The 21,339-nt window shown below is 28.9% G+C and overlaps 1 protein-coding gene across 7 annotated transcripts in view; it reads left to right on the top strand.

Annotated features, from left to right (window-relative positions):
• Positions 1-21,339, top strand: part of Csmd3 (CUB and Sushi multiple domains 3) — a 1,151,628-nt gene that overhangs the window by 396,289 nt on the left and 734,000 nt on the right. For 4 of the 7 annotated variants that reach the window (XM_058585683.1, XM_046464909.2, XM_058585686.1 and 1 more), the window contains one exon: positions 11,611-11,922. The exons of the other annotated variants lie outside the window; for them this stretch is intronic. In XM_058585683.1, coding sequence (XP_058441666.1) covers positions 11,611-11,922 — 312 coding nt within the window. The remainder of the gene's footprint in view (positions 1-11,610; positions 11,923-21,339) is intronic. 7 annotated transcript variants of the gene reach the window in all.

Raw genomic sequence — 21,339 nt, 5'->3', positions numbered from 1 at the left:
TTGTGTGAATTAAATAGGACTGTGTCTTGTACATAATAAATGCTGGTTACTCTTTATTCCATGTTTGTTTAAGTACTTCTACTATCTAGTTGTTAAAGTAATATATTGAAATGCCAAATCTGTCTTAATCACCTCTATTCAGAAATTTAGAAAGATACAAAAATATCTTCTCACAGATGAGTGAAGCAAGACTTTATCACCCTTATAATGTTTAAAAGTCTAATTCCAAAAAAACTTGGATTATTCACATTATTACTTTTAATTGAAATATACCAAAATCATCTATGTAGATATAAACCTTTGGATATTTAATAATTTAGATGATTAAGAAGATTTCTTTTAGTTTAATATTTTTCATGAAAAAGTCAAAGCAAATAAAATACATATGATCTTGATCAAATACTCAAATATTCTTTTTAGAATGCAGACATTTCTTTATATATATATGATCTCTCTTTATGTAGATATAGATAGGTATGTACATATAGATGTATAGTCTCATATATGAGAGATTTATAGATAATATACATATTATAGAGTCTTTATCTGTATTGAGAGGGAGAGGGAGAGAGAGAGAGAGAGAGAGAGAGAGAGAGAGAGAGAGAGAGAGAAAATCAAATTTTCTGCTTTCCATTTTTTGTTGTTTTTCATTGTTGTTACTGGAGATTGATCCCAGAGGTGCTTTACCATTGAGCTATATCCCAGCCTTTTTAATTTTTCATTTTGACACAAAGTCTAAGTTTCTCAGGGCCTTACTAAATTTCTGAGACTGGCATCAAACTTGTGATCCTTCTGCCTCAACTGCCCAAGTTTTGGGGATTACAAGTGTGTGCCACCATGCCTGGCCCCATTTTGTATTTTCTATCATCTTGAAAAACTAACAGGTCAAAAACTCTTACTTCATAATTTAAGATTGACTAACTATATTGAATATTTATTACCATTTATAGTGCCTGGATCCAATTCAAAGATTATTATTATTATTATTATCCAATTCAAAGATTATTATTATTTCTGGATATAGCTTCAAGTTCCTATGGATTGAATTGTTAAGAAAGCTGGCATTTTTTCATGCAAGTCATCTATGGATTTCATATTCAATAGGTATTTTTTTCTCAAATAGAGAACATGCATATTTATAATAAATAGAACTGTACATCATTAGATGTTTTCAATACAAAAAGAATGAAGGATTTAAATATGTATAATGTTAAAAGGTCTTATACCAGTTAATTCAACTTGCATTATTTTTATATTTTATTTAGCAAAAAGATGCTTTTATGAATTTTGTCTAGATGTCCTTGTAGTGTCATCACTCCTACTCTCTGTCATTCACAGATTAGTCAAAGCACATTTACAACAAAAGACTCAGTATTTGCTACCAGGTTTTACTTATTTTTTATGAGTTTGTAAGAATTACTTTCAAGGTATGGTTTCCAGATTGTCCAATAAGCTCAGTTGAATTTGAATTTCAGAAAAATAATGCATAATTTTTTTAATTTAAAACTATCCTAGGATACATTATGGATATATCTATATTTACATAAGATATACCTATAAGAAAAGCAAAACAAAAACAAGGTTGTTGTTTAGCTAACATTCAAATTTAACTGAGTGTTCTGTTTTTATTTGCTAAATCTAGTTACCCAATTTCAAAGTTGTCATTTTATCAGCTAAATGTTTATCCTGCCTTTAGTTCATGTATCTCTTGTCCACATTATAGCAAGAACAATCTAAAATGCCAGTCTTGTCATACAACATCATATTCTTCTGTGATGCCTCATCTTTCCAAGGAAAGTTGAAATGTCTTGACTCTTTAAGGCTTAGTGCCTGTTATCAGTTTGCCTCTCTCTGTGCCTGCCATGGCAGATAATTTTCAATTCCCTGAAAGTGTTTTGCCTTTTCCAATTCTGCATTTTTTAAGCCCTTATCTCTGACTAGAATATTCTTTTATTACTCACATAGGATGCAAAGGCTACTCATTCTTTAAGCTCAACACCAATGTCTCTTCACCTAGAAAGCTTTCCTGGTTTGAGTGAGCTTTTTCCAGCTGTTTTCCTACTTCTCTGTGTGTCCCTCTGTTGAATTTATCATAATCTTCTGATTTTAAAGAAAAGTTGTTAGCTTGTTTATTTGTAAAAAAAAAAAAAAAGGTAAACAGTAGTGGATACATTGTAGCAATATATACTAGTGAATTAATTCATGTTTTTGAAATAACAGGGAAGAGGGAGAGAGAAAATGAAATGTACTGTTTAACTATTAAAATATTTCAAATGCTTTTGAAACAGAAAAAAACAATCCTCATCCTCCTTGCTGTGGAAAGCATATAGAAATATTCACTAAATTATCAACTTTTGCATTCTCTGCAATAAGTGCAAAATGATTTTTTTCAATATTTACAAAGATATAAAAGCATCAGTAATTTTCAGAATCTTGTCATTCATTTTTTTCTGTCTTTCCAAGAAAATTCTGTCCTAAATGATGTGAAATTTCATTGTAATTAATATACAAATTTATCTGTCTCATCTCCAGGGAAACTTTGAGTGAAAGAACCCTTAAGTAACCTTCTGATTTACATCACTGTGAGGATAAAATTCTCTACTCCTTAAGTAGAAAGAGTAAAAGAGAGTTGGGCAGATGTCAAATGTTAAAATAGATAATTTCTGAGATCCTTCTGGGTCAGATTTTAACATCATTTCTTGCCATAATCAAAATAAAGAACTGAACCACACACACACCAAATCTGTTTCAAGCAATGCAATTCAATGTAAATTTCAACCATCAATTTCATAGTGTTGATAATAATTTATTGATGATATTAAAACAATTTTTAATTAATTAATTTTTATATATGACAGCAGAATGCATTACAATTCATATTACACATATAAATAATAATTTTTCATTTCTCGTATACAAAGTGTATTCACACCAATTCGTGTCTTCATACATGTATAGTCTTCAAAGTGTAGTATTTGAGAAAAGGAAATTGGCACAATAATTATGTGAAAAAATATGAATGATTTCCTCTAAATATGGACAAATATGTAGTAAATATACAACTTTTAATTATATTAATAATTCAATATACCTCATACATATAGATTTCCCTTTCAGTTTAATGATAACTTTTAATAATAGACTTTTGTTTCTTACCATGTCTGAAAGTTATTATTTTTTTTTTCACTCCAACAGTCTATTTTTCTAAGCCAAAGTTAGTTGGTATTTATTTCAGGCCAATCCCTCCTGCTACTAATTAATTTGCTGCTATAAAATAAAAATACTTCTATAGAGTATATGGTACAGAAAAATAAGACTTTTGGGCTTGAATTTTTTATTAGGCTGTTTTACTGCAGCATATTTAGGCAGAATCTCACCAGTTGCTCAGCAACCCTTCTACAGTCAATACCATAATAGTCTTTCCTCAAGAGTGTTAGCCCATTCGTAGTCAACTAAAACTCTCTTACACCCCACTTGTTAATAATGAATCTATTTCTTTCAATCATATGATAATCACATGGGATCAGATATCAATTTATAATGAATGCCTTAATGAGCATCCCTAAATGTTCTCATAGCAGGAGTCACACTCTTCCCCCAAATAGGTGTTTCCTAAATAGCCCATAATATTTCTTATGAGAAGAGAATAAATTTATAATAAACTAATCCAGGCTGGATACCTAAGAAAATACTCTAGTATGTGTGCTTCATCAATCAGAATCTTATTTTTCTTCTTATATAATTTGGAGCTAGGTGTGGGGATTATAGCTGCCTATAATCCCAGCAGCTCTGGAGGCTGAGGCTGGAGGATAATGAGGTTAAAGCCAGTGTCGGCAAATTAGTGAGGCCCTAAGCATCTTAGAGAGATCCTGTCTCAAAGTAAAATATAAAAAATGATTGGGGATGTGGGTCAGTGGTTAAGTGCCCCTGGGTTCAATTCCTGTAACAAATAATAGTAATAATAATTTTGGGAAGAGCAATACATAATACTAAAAAATCATCTTTTTTAGCACCTTTTTTGGTAGCATCTGGGTACACAAAGAGAAAAATGTCAGGGTAGTGAAAACTTATTGTTTGCCTTTACATCATATCACGGATATAGAACCAGTCACACATATTTTAGGCATTTAGAAAATAAACATTTACAGTTTATGCAAAATTATGAAACTCCTTCCCCAACACAGAAATCCAATATGGAAGCAAACAAAAGATGAATAGGAATAGGTAAAGATAATCAAGGTAAGGAGGACCTAGAGACCTGATGGGCTGAGGTTGAAGAAAAAAACCACTTCTTTTGATCATTAATGGTACAAAAGATAATCCTACCATCACCTTTACCTTTTATCTTTCTCTTCTCCTTCAACAAAAAAATACATTATTATAAATGAATATTTTTTTGAAAAGTATTCTGGGGAGTGAAAGAAAGGGAAATGCTACCATCATTAGAGAAAACACCAAGAAAAGAATAATTTACATGTTCTTGGATACTTCTTACCATTCTTTTTCATACCTCAGTTCTAGTGCGTGCAATATAAAATTTAATTATATTGGAATTATATGTTCATATAGTGTTTGAATATATTCCAGGTCAATTTCTTACTTATGTTTATATTTAGCACTCAATAGTTATTGCTTATCTATAAAATATTTCGTTTGGGGAGAAGGAAAACCAAAGTACATTTAATAACTTGTACTCATTTATTCTTCCTTCACATGTTTGTTAATACTCAAGATAAAGTGGAAGATAAACATATAAAGGACATTGGCTGTGCTTTCAAAATAGTATGACTAGATATTCATTATTACTGACAGCAAGGATATGCAAGTGAAGATGTTCCTGATATAACATCTTGGAATAAAATATGTAGAGTATGCCTTTTTCTTAATAATGCCCTTAAATATTCCATTAAAACTAACAAATATTTCACAAGATTTTGTATAGAAGGAAATAAGTAAATAATAAATATAATTTTGTTTTAATATGGGGAAACTACAATGGCATATGCTTCAACTCTAAGGGATAAAAGCTGTTGCAACAAAGAAGTTTAAAAATATAGGATTCTGATTGATGGTTGCAGAAAGACATGGTAGGTTGTTATGTTGCTTTCTCTTCTTGTAAAATATAAAAAGGATGCCAATGAAACTTTTTAAAAATCTAGATCTTTAAATTTTATTGTCAATATTATGATTTTATGGAAGCTAATCATACTTAGTTACATAAAAAAGACTTGTTTACATTTGGTGGATTTCTGCAAGTGGTGTATGTGTTTGTGAGTGTGCACATTAAAATTTAAAAAAATGGCACCTGGTATCCACCATTGCAAACATGGGAGACTTCTGAAATGTAGGAAAAGTTGTGTTAAGATGCTGAAATTTGGGATGGGGCTGTAGCTCAGTGGTAGAGCACTTCCCTGGCATGTGTGAGGCACTAGGTTCCATCCTTAAGCACCACATAAAAATAAATAAAATAGAGGCATTTTATCCATCTACAACTACAAAAAAAAATGATGAAACTAATTGTTAGGCTTCATTTTAATCAACTGGATGGAGTAAGAAAGGATCATGAGAGGACCAAGTATTTTAACTAAATTTTTCTACCTTTATTAATAGCAATTAACACACTTGCACATGTAAATTTCATGGTAACTTTAGATGGGGAGCTGGGGGGGGGGATTACCTTGGAGCTTCTCACAACACTCTATTTAGAATAGATTTTTCCCTAGCATGCTCTCATTCTGTTTTTAGTGCTATGAAATGAAATGTCTAATCTTTTTCATTTTTATGACAAAACTGTGATGATATTTAGTATATCATTCATACATTTATACATGTGTACAGTTTTGTCATGATTTGCCAACACAATATATTTTAAGGCTTTGTAATAGTTTTTATATTTCCATATATCATTTACAAGAAGTTATCATTGTTTGCTTGCTATGCGAGTTTATCAAAATTTCAAACAGCTGAGAATTTTGAAGTTCTTATATTGCATATAAAACAACTTGGAACAGAAAATAACATGCTTAAGCTTTGTTTTATAATAATTTGTTTACTCATTATAAGTGTGCTCTTAGTAATTTACTGAAAAATCTTACTATCATCAATTTCAGTGTGAACTGCAAATATTTTATTTATTCATTTATAGTTTTTCATACTTTTATCAGTAATACCACTTGTAATTTTTAAATAAAAACAAATCCACTTATAAAACTCAATGCTGGTTTCCCATTCAGTGCTTATAATTTTAGATGGATATATATATATATATATATATATATATAATATATATATATATATTATATATAATATATATAGAGAGAGACATAAACAAATATCAATTTTAATATTAACATGACAACAAATTCAGAAAATGTATATTTAAATTCTCAGTTTCATTTTCAAATTAGTATTTGTTTAATTCATTATCTTAGAAAATCTGTTACTTGTTTCACTGATCTTTTTTTCATCACTAACATGAATTTGTTTTCACATTTCAACATCTCAGAAACCTGGGCACAGGTTATACCATTCTTGCATTGTCATGTCATGGTTTAAATGCCAGCTTATGCTACATTTATTTAATAAGATAAAATACCTCAATTGAATGTAGTTTTAATATAAATGCAGTATTTTAATTTAGTTAATTGTAAGTAGTCACATAAATACCAATTTAAATTATTAGATACCAAACTATACTGATTTTAGGATACTGGAATTAATAATGTCAAAATGTAAAATACTTTAGCTATTTTCTCAACTACCACATGCTTAATGAAAATGAATACTTAACATGTAATGAATCATGGCATTGTTTTACTTTACACACATAATATTAGTTTGCAGATGTACTCATATATTGGCACATTTCTCTATGAGTTTGATTTAAGTATTGTTAAGGAAAGACAGAAAACAAACCACAAATAAAATTACATGTACTAAATTTTATAGAATATCTAAATAATGACTGGAATAGAATTGTTGCATTAGCAGTATTTGGATTTTATTCTGTTGTTATTTTGTTTTGCATATATAACCTTCTCTTGTTTTGCTTATTTTCATTTTAAATATTTGATGAATTTTGTCATTACATATTATTATTTTGTTAAACTTCCATGCAAATGCTTCAAATAAAGCACAAAATTAAAAGAAATGGAATATAGTCAATTTAGATACAAAATGTGCCAAATATAAACATATAAAGTCAACTTCTCTGAATATAAAATTATTTTTCATGTGTTTTTATGTAGTTGTAAGTTTTAAACTATCTCATCTTTTCTTCTGCTCCTCTGTGATGAGTTAGATAATAAGTACAGAGAAGCACAGAATAAAATTTGAAAACAATCTACAGGTTTAAACATTGAAAAAAGGAATTTCAAATTGAATCCTGATATGAGGTTTAATTTTGTACATTTTCTAGATGATACATTCAGACTTATTCTTAGTCACATGCAGATAATTGCTAAAATAAAAAAAAGCCTTAAAAACTAAATTTTCATTAAAATATATAATCAAATCCTAATTTAATATTGTCTGCAATATTTTTGAATAAATTTGCTAATTTACATGTATACCATGTCATTTTCCATTGTCATAATCCCAAATGTGACATATAATTTTGATTTATAGAAGCATGTATATATATGTAAATCATTTTATTTTATTTTTGTTATTTGGGGAAATGTTTTGTAAAATAATATTTAAAATTTTTACTTCAGGTCTGATTTTATATTGTAAGCATCTTACTCAAAATATATCTCAAGTAATTTAATGACAGAGTAATATAATTGTGATAAATTACATCGTGTATACATGATTCAATTTCAAATGAAGAGTGAATTTTCTTAATGTACATTTTCTTTCATTAATTTGATTTATGTGTCTTTTATGCATTTAACTGTGTCAATCAAAGACAATGTTTACATAATTGTGAAGCATACTTCATTTGGATAAGTTATATATAAAGTTAATGCTGGATTGTCTCTATACATAATTCTAAGACTTTCCCCAACATTGACAATTACTTCATAAAACAGTATGTATGCAAAAGTCTTGAGTCTATCTGTATTGTTAAATCATGGATTTTGATGATTCGAAAATCTGTGTTTCATACACTGACAATTTAAAGTGACACCAATATCATTACTCTAAATTGGTTTACATTACAAATAAAAATTATATACACATATGTCATAAAATTGTATGGTGATGGGTGATTTTATTGCTTTATAAAGGAAGTCAATATTATTTATTTTTACTTCCACGACATGCACCAAACATATCTATCTAAATTTAGATGCACTTCTATTTTCTGCTGTCATTAAGTCATATCTACTTTTCACCTTACAAAAATTTGAACATCCTAGTAAACTCATTTCACACTGACAAAATTTCATGTTTGAAAACAGTAAAAATATCTTGAAGTGACTCTTACTTATGCAACTAAATCTTCACATTCCACACTTTATCAAACTGCTATTTGTGAAAGTTAAAAAAAAATATATCAGTTTCCTCTCCCGTTTTTATAATTGCTTTTTTATTTATGTCAATGTGAAATGTGATTTTGCTGTGGAAAGAATGTAATCATGTTTCATTTGTTTATCATTTTTGTTATTGCTAATATGAGTTTAGTTTTATTGTTGAATTCATTCTTTCGTGTAGTCTTTCTTTTGATGAGTGTTTCTTGAACATCTGTTATGGGCCAGACAGTGTTGTAGATGATAGGAATTCAACACTGAATAGCAAATACAAAACAAACAAACAAACAAAAAACCTCTAGGCTTCAAGGAACTTGCATGCTAGTATGCAAATGAAAGATTATGATGTATATTAAATTATGAAAAGTGGGTAGTAAAATACTTGGTTGAAGAACATATTTGGTTTGATTATGGTTATTAAAGAAATGGGTTTTCCATTCTCTATTTTAGCATTAAATCTTGTCCTGTATTCAGTATAGGAGAATAGTACAGAACCAATACCACTGTTGGTAGAAGTCACACTTCTAAAGTTAAAGTTTTTTTATTTGTTCTTTTTAGGTATACATAATGCGACATATTATACATACATGGAGTATAACATTCTAATTAGGATCCTATTCTTGTGCTTGTATATTATATGGAGTTACACTGGTCATGTATTCATATATGAACATAAACCTGAAGATTTTTAACATCGGGGTTGCTAGCAAGGTTCCAATCTAAGCTCTAATAAACATCAGTTATTATTCTCATATTGATCTGGAACTTTGTTTATCTCATGGGATAAATATAGGTATTTGTAATTTGTTTGTAGGTTTGGGTGACAAATTAGAGAAGCAACCTAAGTCTGTTCTCAAAAATTACCACAGAATTATTGACTAAAATCCAAGAAATTTTTTGATATTAGTCATAGTGACTCACGATGGAATCTAGTAATTCAGTTTACCTCTTTGTTAAAGGTATGAATATTTATGTTTGAGACAAAGTACAAATTTTATTATTTCTCATACGTTTAGTTTTTAAGTAGAAGCACATGTTTATAGTTCAGTGATTTCCTTTTTAAATCTGAAATCCTGGAAATTATGAAGTAATAAAAATACTAAAATATTAGGTTTTCATTTGGCTTTCACATTTTTTTCAAAAATGGAATGCTCAAATAAATTTCTAGAAACACAATATGGACCAGTTTTCATAGTAATGAGCATATAGACATCCCAAATTAAAAGTTTACATGAGATCAGTTTCTGCATGTAAGTACAGTAAGTAGTTATTTCCTAACCATGTGATTAAAGTAAACCCTTACTAAATATTATCTTAGTAAACACCAAAGGCCAATTTGCATAACCATCATGAATTTAGTAGATTCTAATCTTTGCAGAATAACTTGGATAAATATTTAATAGTGGATTTTCCTGATTGATGTTTAAATTATATTAACATTTTTAAAAAATCGAATAATTGTCATACCTCATTTACCTCTGGTTCCCTCAAAGTATAACCATCATTTAATTCTTCTGAATTTTTATATCAAAATCGATAGAATGTGACAATTCAGGCTGAAAGAATTTGTAGCAGAGATATGCTTTTATTTTTTTGCTTGCCTCTCAGTGAGGAGCCTCATATTTAACTTCCTTTCTTCCTTTTTGAGTTTAAGGCAAAAAGCAGAATTACTAGTCTACTAGTCATCTGCCTTTAGCACAAGAGAAAAAAGAGACAAGGCAGAGCATTCTCAAGTCATATTAATCGATGTTGCTTTTTTCCTCTTTTAGAATGGTCAAAGTATTTCTGTGCATGTTTGTCTATCTAATTAAATATTGTGGACAGAATTTTGAAATGTTGAAAACAGTATGTAAAAACTCATACCACTCATTGGTTTTAAAATTATTCAGGAGTTTTCTAACCAGCACCTGACTATGATTCCTAATTAGTAGTTGCAGCTCCAAAATTCAATACTTTATCTTGCTAAGCATTTTAGATGTCAAGAGCTTTTTAAAATATATTCTCATTCAGTTTCATGTTTCTATTATAAGATTACTTCTTTATTACATAAGAATCATGTACTACCTTTTAAAAATTTAAGTGTAAAGAAAAAGAAGATCCTAATTTGGCATTATCAATAAATGTTTTTAAATTTTACTAAAACTTTAGTAAGGATGAGAATGTGGTAATATTATTTATATAATTATATCATAGGGTAATATGTATATGGATATATATATATATATATATATATATATATATATCCATAGATATATATATAGATACTTATATACACATGGTGAAAATGCTAATGTGATGTTTAGACATACCAATCATTATTTAAGACTAATATTGTGTGAATACAAGTTCCATATTCACTAATAATTTCAAACATTTTTAAAGTAAATTATTTGTTTAATTTTAATTAGTTCAAAATTGGCTAATTTAAAATTTTATATTGAAATAGTAAAAATATTAACTAATCTTTTAAAAATGCATTAAATTTTAAAGTTTATATAGCTCATGACATAAATTTTAAAGTTTATATAGCTCATGACACTGAACATTTTACTATGTTGGAAGCTTTCTGGCAAATGAAATTAAGATTTGATATTTACATATTGTAATTTCAGTCTCATTTTTTCATCATTTGGTTTTTATTTTTGTTTTGATTTAATTTTTTTTTCACTTGCTTGTCTTAAAAAAGAAAATTTTTATATGTTTCCCAGAAGTTATGAAGAGATATGTTACAGAATATTCAGAACATACTTTTGAGTAAAGTATGGTTACATAGTTACCATTCTGTCAAAACCTGTCACTTGCCAGGCATTGTTTCTAAAATTCTGTGCGGATTAAAAAATAAGAAGAAAAAGATTAATTCAGGATCACATAAACGGTTTACTCTTTCATCCCCCTTATGCTTTCCAGTAAAAATGTATTGCATTCTGTATGTGATATTTATCTATAGGTTGATTAATATAAAGAAACCTACAGATCTGGTGTGCTTCACATTTTAGTGGCGTGTATGTGTTTTGCCTCTTCGTGTTGATTATTCTTAAGGTAATAGAAAAGAATATAATTTATTAAACTTATCAGAAAATTAAAACAACAAAATTTAAAAGAAAGAGTTAGCATCTAGTGCTACTGTGTCCCACAGGTTCTTCTACATTGACCCACACTACCTCCACTGGTGAGTTAGAGGAGCATAACAGGACTACCACTGGTGCTATTGCTGTTGCTAGCACACCTGCAGATGTTACTGTATCCAGTGTTACAGCTGTCACCATCCATAGACTTTCCGAGGAACAGCGAATGCAAGTTACGAATCTCAGAAATTCAGGTCTGGACCCCAACACGTCCAAGGATGGGCTCGCTTCTCATCAAGCAGATACACAAAGTACAAGGAGAAGACCAAGAAATGCTGAACAGATAGAAAGAACTAAAGAGCTTGCAGTTGTTACTCATAGAGGTATTGGATGTTATTTTACTTGTGCCCATTTAGTTACAGACAAAGATATCTTTTGGTAATGATTCTAATTAGAGAATGAGCTAAAAGAGAACCATGATATAGAAAGTGAGAGTTCAAAGTAGCTGAATAATATAGATAGTAAGAGACAAAACAGGAATAATTTGGAAGCACAGGAATTAAAAAAAAAGTACAAAGTAAACATTGAAGGGGATGAGAATAAATAGAAAAGACTGCATTAAAGTGATAGTAAACTAATAGTAAATACCTATTAGTTGTTACATATCATTTATGATGTTGAGGTAACAGAAAAATGAAGTAACCACTTTCTGTTAATGAGTGCACATATTTACATAATCATTTATCACATGTAGTAATTTTCCATGTTTGCATGGGATTTTATGTCATACATGCTAAATATACTTTAGAAAAACAGATAATTTGATTGGAAAGTGTAAACCTGTCTGGTTATTGTTTTATATATTTTATTCTTTTTTTTCTAAATTATCTATTGTGTTACCCATATGAATGTATTGAAAGCAGGTATCACATGTTGGAAAGGAAACAGTGATTAATGTTAAAGTAACTCCAAAATTAAAACATACTTTAACTTCTTAATTTGTTTTTTTGGAGAAAAAGAATTGTAGAACTAAATCATACATGATAATTTTATACTCAATTAATATAAGTCTACCTTTTACAAAATTAGGAAGTCAAGCAAACATTTTTTTTTCTGTTTCTTAATGGCAAGTTGCACAGATTCCTTTAGGAAAAAATATAGTGTCAAAAATAAAATTTTTCATTTATATCAATACATGCATTATTGGAAGCATTAATTTATTGCATGTATATGAAGTATAAAATATCTATTCCATTTCCAATTCATCATCATATATTCTTTAAACTCGCTATAGTTTATGTAGTGTAAAGATTAGGCATTGCTTATGAAGACAATGATATGAATATGAAAAATCATTCAATGCTAAGAGCAATTAAAAGAGGAAAATCAAGACATTTTGATATAAATTAATTGAAAATCATATAAAAATATCTTAGAAGTTCATTTCCATTAGAATCTGTACTGTGTTACTTTGATTCTCTTTAGTAGACATATCCCAAAATGAATTTTTATCATTTGATAATGTGACTTCATCTTGCTTCTCTATTTACTTTGAAGGATTAAACTGACATCATCTTGCTTCTCTATTCATTTTTTTTCTATTCAGTACCATCAATATTGCTACTCAGAAGAATATAAGAATTATAATAAAATTAGTAATTTTCTTAATCAAGTAGACAGTTTATTATTACTAGGAAATAAAAATAGGTACAATTATATTAATATATTGATTAGAAAGCAAAAATTATTTTTTTCTTTGGAAAACTTTAAGAGCTAGCTAACATTGACAAACTACCCCCAAATCATTTTATCTTCCACCAAATAGACATAGGATAATTTATTAAATAAGTCAATTGTAAATATCAACTATAATGTGATTAGTGTAATTATGTTTTTTGAACAACTCCATAATTAAAAATTAATATTTTATAGTACTTGGGAAAAGTCAATTGATTTCTATTAATTGAAAGAAGACAAGATAGTAATACAGGTTATTAATAGTGATTTTAAATGATTCACATGTAATTTTAAAGTATATTCATGTAAGTTTAATTTAATTATCAAGAGTGCTTCCTAGATTGATTCTAAACCAGTGTTCATGTTTTCTTAATCACCAACATAATTTTTCAGTGCAGTTTGAGGACCCATACCTGTTTCACCTTTCCCCACATTTTTTCTAAAATGGTGTTTCTGAATGTAATATTCATTCATTGGTGCCATCTACTTTGGATAAAAATTTTTCATACATTTATATTTAAATTATATGAAATATATAATATGGAGAACACTTTACATGTTCTATTTATCATTCACAGTGAATTAAATTATACTGTTATCAAACAACTACTTTAAATAAAAATGGTCCTTCTGTTTCTTTCTTCAAAAGTCTATTACTATTTCAATAATTTCTGCCATTTATCAATTAGGCTTTAGAGGAAATCTATTAACATTATGGTGTAAAAATTGTTAATATTAAGGATAAAGGAAACCTGTGATTCTACATGTGTTTTTTAATATTTTAAAAGACTTCAAAATATAGCTAAAATTTCATATATAAAACAATCTTAAGACTTGATCCCTAGCAAGTCTAAATATCTAAATTGGAACTGACCGTCATCAAAACGGCGTTCTTCAAAAAAGAAAATTAAACAATGTGCCTGAAGTATTTAATGAGCACCACTTTTTCTTCTAGGAGAAATAAATATAAACACTACATTATCTCTTCCTTCAAGGATTGAAAGATAATGAAAAAAGAGAAAAATCATCCTGGTGGTACAAGGAAATTTTGTTAAATTTATGATCAATCAGAGTGTACTGAAGGAATAATCAGGTATATATAGGGAGTTAGTTAAGTCATTTTTAAAGTAAGAGTCAGTAGACATGATTCAAAAAGAATCACAATTTTTTCTATATATTTAGAAAAATACTTCTTATTCCTCTATTGCATTCTCTACAACGTAGTCAAAATGACCTTTAAAACATTAAAATCGATCATTTAATCCCACTTTTAAAGGTTCCTGCAATTTCTCAATAACCTTAGGAATAAAGCTAATATTTGCGGTGATTTGACAATCTGCATGATTTGGCTTTTTGCCCTTACTTCAAATTCACCTCATACAACTCCCACAATCACTGTATTTTTAGCTAATCAGAATTTCTTTAAGTTGTCAAATACACCATGTTCTTTTCTACATTGAACCATTCTCATAAGCTATTCATTCTGTCTTTCAACCAGATCATTCTAATTCCCTTTCCAGAATTAGTTTATTACCTCTAGGAAGATTAGATCTTTCACTTAAAATCTGCCATTACGACCTTCACTTTCTCTCTACCCTTGTAATTAATAGGCCTATGGATTTTCCTGTTAATTTTAAGCCCTCCCAGGAAAGAAGTGCAGGGCCATGTAGTTATTTATGCTGCATTCTCAGGTGTTGACCCATAGATGCATATAGAAAATCCATGTTAAACTAATGAATAAATATTCACAAAGTAATTATCTGGAATATTCACTTAAATTACTAAAGACTTGATATTATATTATTAAATATAATGAAATATTATATACTTTAGTTTTTAAGGTAACTGTGTACTTCACTTTGTCTCAGTTTACCAGTGTTTTTTAAAATATATTTTCAAAGGTCACAATATTTTCATGAACCCATAGCAATATATTACTCTTCTTATATTACCACTTCAAGATTCACAACATGAAGTAGTATGTCTTTCTTATAGCCTTTGTACATCTATAAAATCAAGATAAATTTATAATCAAGCACAAGTAAACTATAATATCAATAAATTTAATATAGAAAGTATTGATGTATTATAATAGATGTTATTTACCTGAAGTTAATTACCATCTAAAGCAGGAATATGACAATGATTGGTAAGCCTTAGTTTCCTTTGATGTCTGCAAGTCCATGCTTATTACACTCTGAGAATTTATTATTTGCATTTTTTTATTCACACTGTAATTAAACTTTCATTTTATAGTGTTTTTGATCATTACTAGTTCCAAATTTGTCTGTTTTCAATAACCCATGGCAATTTAAATATTTTAATAGACATCAATATTAATATGAATACAAAGAAAATATAGAAACAAAAATTGCATAAGTATTTGGTACTTGGAACTTTGTATGCATGGGGACTCAAATATATGGGTTCATTTATGAAGTTAAGTCAGCTCACTCTATTTCATATAAGTAACAGCTATAAAATTAGTGAATAATCTGAAAAAGAAACTTGGGATATTAGTAAATGATCTCTACAATCCTCTATTGGACATTATTCCGATTAATGTCCTTATTGTACTACAGTGAAGAAATCATTAATTCTATTTAAATTATTTTAAGATAAAAGTTTCTCTTTCTATTTCTCAGTAATATAAAACTATTTCAAGTTTTCTTTTTCTTTTTCATTTGAAAAGATTCTTTGGCCATTGAAGTCAAAAGAAGTAAAATAGAAAAAAAGATTAATAAATAATGTTTGTTTAGATTCTCTTGAAAGTATGGATTAGTACCACACCACACTATACTATATCAATGTCTGCTGTCATCAAAATGAAAATTCAGCTTTTATTGGCTAGACTTTAATCCACTAATACTATGTATTAGAGCCTTTTCAGTTCCAATGTTCAGTTCAATATCCATATCTGTAAAATAGTTAATGGTGTATTATTTTATTATACCAGGGTTACTGTGAGGATTTAATATGATAGTGGGAGGAAGTACCAACATATTTTGGGTGTTTTCTGTCAATGTAAACATAAAACCAAATTGATATCCATCAATGTTGAGTTCTGTGGTCAGAGAACTAGGCTGAGTCTGCACTTTGCCACTTTGCCCCTTCTTGTTTTTATGGTCTTGAGCAATGAGTTCAGTTCCCAAGCCACATTAGTAACTGAGAATAGCTGTCTCATAGTGTTATTTGGAAAAGATTTAGCACCACTGCTGACATAAGTTTTAACACATGCTAATTATTATTATGTTTACTATTATTCACCAAATTTGTTTTAACTTTTTCTACATACATGACACTGTGCTGGATAATAGGAATATAAAAATGAACAATGCATCTATGCCTGAGAATTGTGCACGTAATTAAAAAATAATTAAAAATTATTGTAAGAAACACTCCACTAGCAGTATTTTTTTAAATGTTAATGAAGAGCTGTGGAGGGACTGATGACTTCTGAATGTTAAGGAAGACTGGACAAAGGATATTTGAATTAATCCTTAAAGGATAAATGAAAGTTTGAAACTAGTACATTTTGTTTATATTACCAAGGTTCACAGAATATGCTGCATATTCTTGTTGACTAGAAATATGAGTCTATTACCAAAATAAATAAATGAAATATTCAATTATGTTTAGAGGAGGAATTTCATTAACATAAGCAAACCTAAAAATAATCAATATTTTTGATTTACAAAATATCCAGATGTTAATAATTAGGTAATATATAGCTAGCCATATTTTCAAGTTAATTAGGATTTTTTATTGCTTTAAGTATAAGATCTCTTTTGAAATTATTTCTTAATGTTTATATTTAAAATGTTTTCCAATTATTCCTTAAGCCTATATTTCAGTATTATAACCCTAATTATTTCACCTCAAAGTTGACCAAAAATAGAAAAAAAAACTTATGTAATAATAGAGCTAATATATAGTAAGAAAGTATCTTGTATTTCTAGACTTATCTTCTTTAAAATTAAATTAGAACCAGGTGCAAAGGTGCAAGCCTGTAATCCCAGGAGACTGAGCCAGGGAGATCATGAGTTCAAAGGAGCCTCACTTTTTTAAGCAATTCAGTGAGACACTGTCTCTAAATAAAATACAAAATAGGAATGGGGATGTGTCTCAGTGGTCCAGTGCTTCTGAGTTCAATCCCTGGTAAACACCGCCCCAACAAAAATTAAATCAGATCTTTCAGATCACTTAGTATATTATTGCTATTTGATGTAGGAAATTGTGATATGGCAGATATTAAATAAAAATCTAGTCTTCAATTTCCAGACTAGTATTCATTCATTCTTTCACTAATTCAAGATTTACTTAGGGTTTAATATATTCAAAACTTTGTATTAAGTGTTGTTAAATTTAAAGTAACATGGATCATAAACTTAATTTGTTGTTCTTCCTCAAGAAGTTATTAGTATAGCAATTTAAAAAACAATTAAAAAATGTTTTATTTCACAGAAATTTAAGATTTATTTTGATCGAGATTGTAGTAGCATTCTACTACTGATATTTATACTTTTTTTCTGTCAGATATTAATGTGTAGTCCTGGTATTTGTTTTCTAAATTACAAAATATAGATATAGTTGTCTGAAAAAGTTCCCATCCACATAGATAATAATTATTAATTTATTTTTATTTTATTTCCTGATAGAAATGTAATTAGATTACTAGAACACCTTGTAGAGTCAAATGTGTTTTGAAGTTTTCCACATATTACCATTGTTTTGATAGTGTAGTCAATTCTTCTAGTGTATGTTTATTGCTACTATTCATATCAGTAAAGTTTCAGTCTGGTTAGTAAAGTAACATGAAAAAAAATATGTATAACTGATATGAATTTGATGTAGATTTTTCTTTCCAAGCTAGACTTTAAAAGGAAATATAAGCCAAGCATGGTGGCACATGCCTGTAATCCCAGTGGCTTGGAAGTCTGAGGCAGGAGGATCAAATGTTCGAAGCTAGCCTTACCAATTTAGCGAGAGTGTATGCATCCTAATGATATCCTGTTTCAAAATACAAAATAAAAAGACCTGGGGATGTGACTAAATGTTAAGTGCCCTTGTGTTCAATCCCTGGTACCATAAAAATAAAAGTAAATGCAACTTAGTAATCAATTTTTAAATAAGAAGTACATCATTATTTTCAACTTTAAGAATGGTTATCTCAGCATTTAAAAAATTCAATTAATGTCAGCAATTTTATTCCAAATAAAGGAACTTTTCATTTTTATCATGTTTTATTTTTTCAAGTAAGCTTATTTCAACATTAAATACTTTATGGAGAAGTCCAGATTCTATGATTAGAAATAACTTTGTTTGAAATACTAGATACTGTTAATATAACAAAAACCTTACTGTGTGGAAGTAATAGTTCTTTAGTGCCTTACATGTGCCAATCACTAGATTATATGATCACATGTAAAATATATTTAAAATATATTCAAGTATTTGCAAGTAACTAATATTGTTTTCAAAAATTCTATTAATACTTTTGTATGAGTATGAAATTGTACATACAAAACATGTTTTTTCAGTTCTCTTTTGTTTTAAGCTACATAAGCATTACCACATTGAAAAATTTAATTTGTGGGTAGTTACTTAAATATGTCTTGGTGGATACTGGTTGATGTTCATAAAATACTCATTATTAGGGTCTTATTGAGTGTTTTGTCTCTTGCTTAGCATGTGAATTCCAAAGAACATTAGATACTGTCTCTATTCTCAAATTCTCAAGGAAAATTTGTAGAAATAGGATTATAGAGATTAGTTATTGGTCAATTATAGGAGAATCAACAAAGACTGAAAATTTGTAGAAATAGGATTATAGAGATTAGTTATTGGTCAATTATAGGAGAATCAACAAAGACTGAAAATTTGTAGAAACAGGATTATAGAGATTAGTTATTGGTCAATTATAGGAGAATCAACAAAGACTGAGCATAGTATTGAGATGAGGATGAGCTAGCTTTAATCAAACATGTGATACAATGCTATATGTAAAGAAGATCAAACCTGTCCTCTGGCATAGATTGTAGAACTTAGTGCATAGACCCACAGAATAATAAAAAGCAGTATGTAATAAAGAATACTCTTCTACCATTGGGTTTTGTTAAAATATAGATGTGTGTTTAAGGAAGTAGTGAATTACTAAATTATTAATAAGACATTCAAACATAAGTTGATAGATGGATAAATTGGGTATTCAGAAAGCATTTGTAAATATCAATGAGTATTTTAATAATGTGCTTGTACTGCCCCATCTAATCCTAAAAGTCCTGATTATATCTGGTGATATTGTATGTTAATTAAGATAATAATTACCACCCCATATTTTCTCTTGGTTGACATGTATTAATTTTTATGGTTGATTATTTAATTTTATAACTGACATAAAAACAAGCCTAGAAGTAATCAATACTACTATGAGGAATTTTCAGAGATTGAGTGTGCTTACCCTTGTAAATGGGAACTTAGCCACATGTACATTTTTCCCTGGCCCAGTGCAACTCTATACCTGAAATTGCAAGTTTTCTATTTGGATTCTAATCCTAACTGGCCTTTTTGACAGTATTATTTCTAAGAACAGCTGAAAATATTATTCTTACTTTCTGTACTGCCTAAATTTCTACAATTTATGTATTCATTCAATTTATTTCTTGCTCTTTTTCTCTTTTATTTTTTATGTCTCTAATTTTTCTTCTGTCACTCCTCTCCCCTCCCCACGCCTCCCTTTTCCTTCTTCTTTTGTTCCTCCTCCTCCTTTTCTTCTTTCTCCTCCTCTTCGTCATAGTTGTCTTCTTCTTCTTCCCTCTCTCTCTGCATGCCCCTCACCTCTCTACCAGTTGTTGATTATATGGTATTGAAGAAAGCTATGCAGACTCTCCTTCACTGAACTTTTAAGAGGGGGAGAAAAAGACAATTATACAAATAATTATCTTATGGTTCAGGATGGAAAACCAAAACAGGTTGTGTGAATGTGGGTAGTCATCTAGGTTTGGATGATCAGGAAAGACCTCTGAGGAGTTAAATTTTAAACTGAAGTCTGAATAATAGGGAGGAGATATGCATGCTCTTGGAGATATGCTCTGCTATGTTCTGGAGACAGTCAGGAGAGAGTATACCAAGCAGAGAGAGTTAATAAGTTAGTTAGAAAGATCTTGAGTTATATTTGAGAAAATGAAAGCCTCATATTCCTGGAATTCACTGCACAAGGCAGAGAAAGATGTAGATTAGATGGAAAATATATGGAGGAACCAATAAACACTTTGACTCTGAGGACTTGGTCAAGAACTTTATTTTAATCTAAGCATTGGTAGACTTTGAAAGAGAAATTATATTATCAAATGTACTAACATTTATAAGAATTTGAAGAAGGAATTTGAAGTAAATAGAAATAGGAAAGCAAACTAGTTAAATATCCAGATGTGAAATTTATAGTTGATAGTGACATGGTGTCTGTATCTTTGAAGCTTTTCAAGCATCACTGTGGACACAAATCACCTAGTATTTTTTTTTTTTGAAATTCAGATTGTGATTTTATGATATTGAAGTGGAACCCAAGAGCCTACACTACTTCTAAGTCTTGAAGTTATGCTGATACACAGAGTTGAAAGAACTTAGTTAAGGGTGGTTATAATTTACAGTGTCACATATGAAACTCAGTCTACTCCCAAAGAAATTTTTTCTCCACTAGAATAAAAATGTGTAAACTATGTTGGTAATGTAGTAAGAGTTAAACTTAAATTCCTTAAGAGTGACTCTAAAGGAAGAAAATCATGAATCTACAGGATATTTTAGGCCAGATGCATTTTTGGATTAAACTTGATAATACTTCTTCAAACCTTAAGAATGACTGAGTTATTGACATTCATTTTGATTTTACTGGAAGAACGAATGCATGCATGCCTGAATGATGAAATAAATACTAAGTCAAATTTTAGTCCATGATTTCAAGTATTACCCTAAATTCTACACTTTCAGATGGATATTATTTTAAAATTTGTTATCAAGTTATAAAAGAAAAGAAAAACAAGTTTTAGGTTTCCTTTACTTACCAT

The sequence above is a fragment of the Marmota monax genome, unplaced genomic scaffold (assembly GCF_021218885.2).
Source record: "Marmota monax isolate L192 unplaced genomic scaffold, Marmota_monax_Labrador192_F-V1.1 WCK01_AAM20220418_F8-fsc00003, whole genome shotgun sequence".
Lineage (NCBI taxonomy): Eukaryota > Metazoa > Chordata > Mammalia > Rodentia > Sciuridae > Marmota > Marmota monax.
Note: the sequence above shows the minus strand (reverse complement) of the source record. Positions and strands in the feature narration are given on the sequence as shown.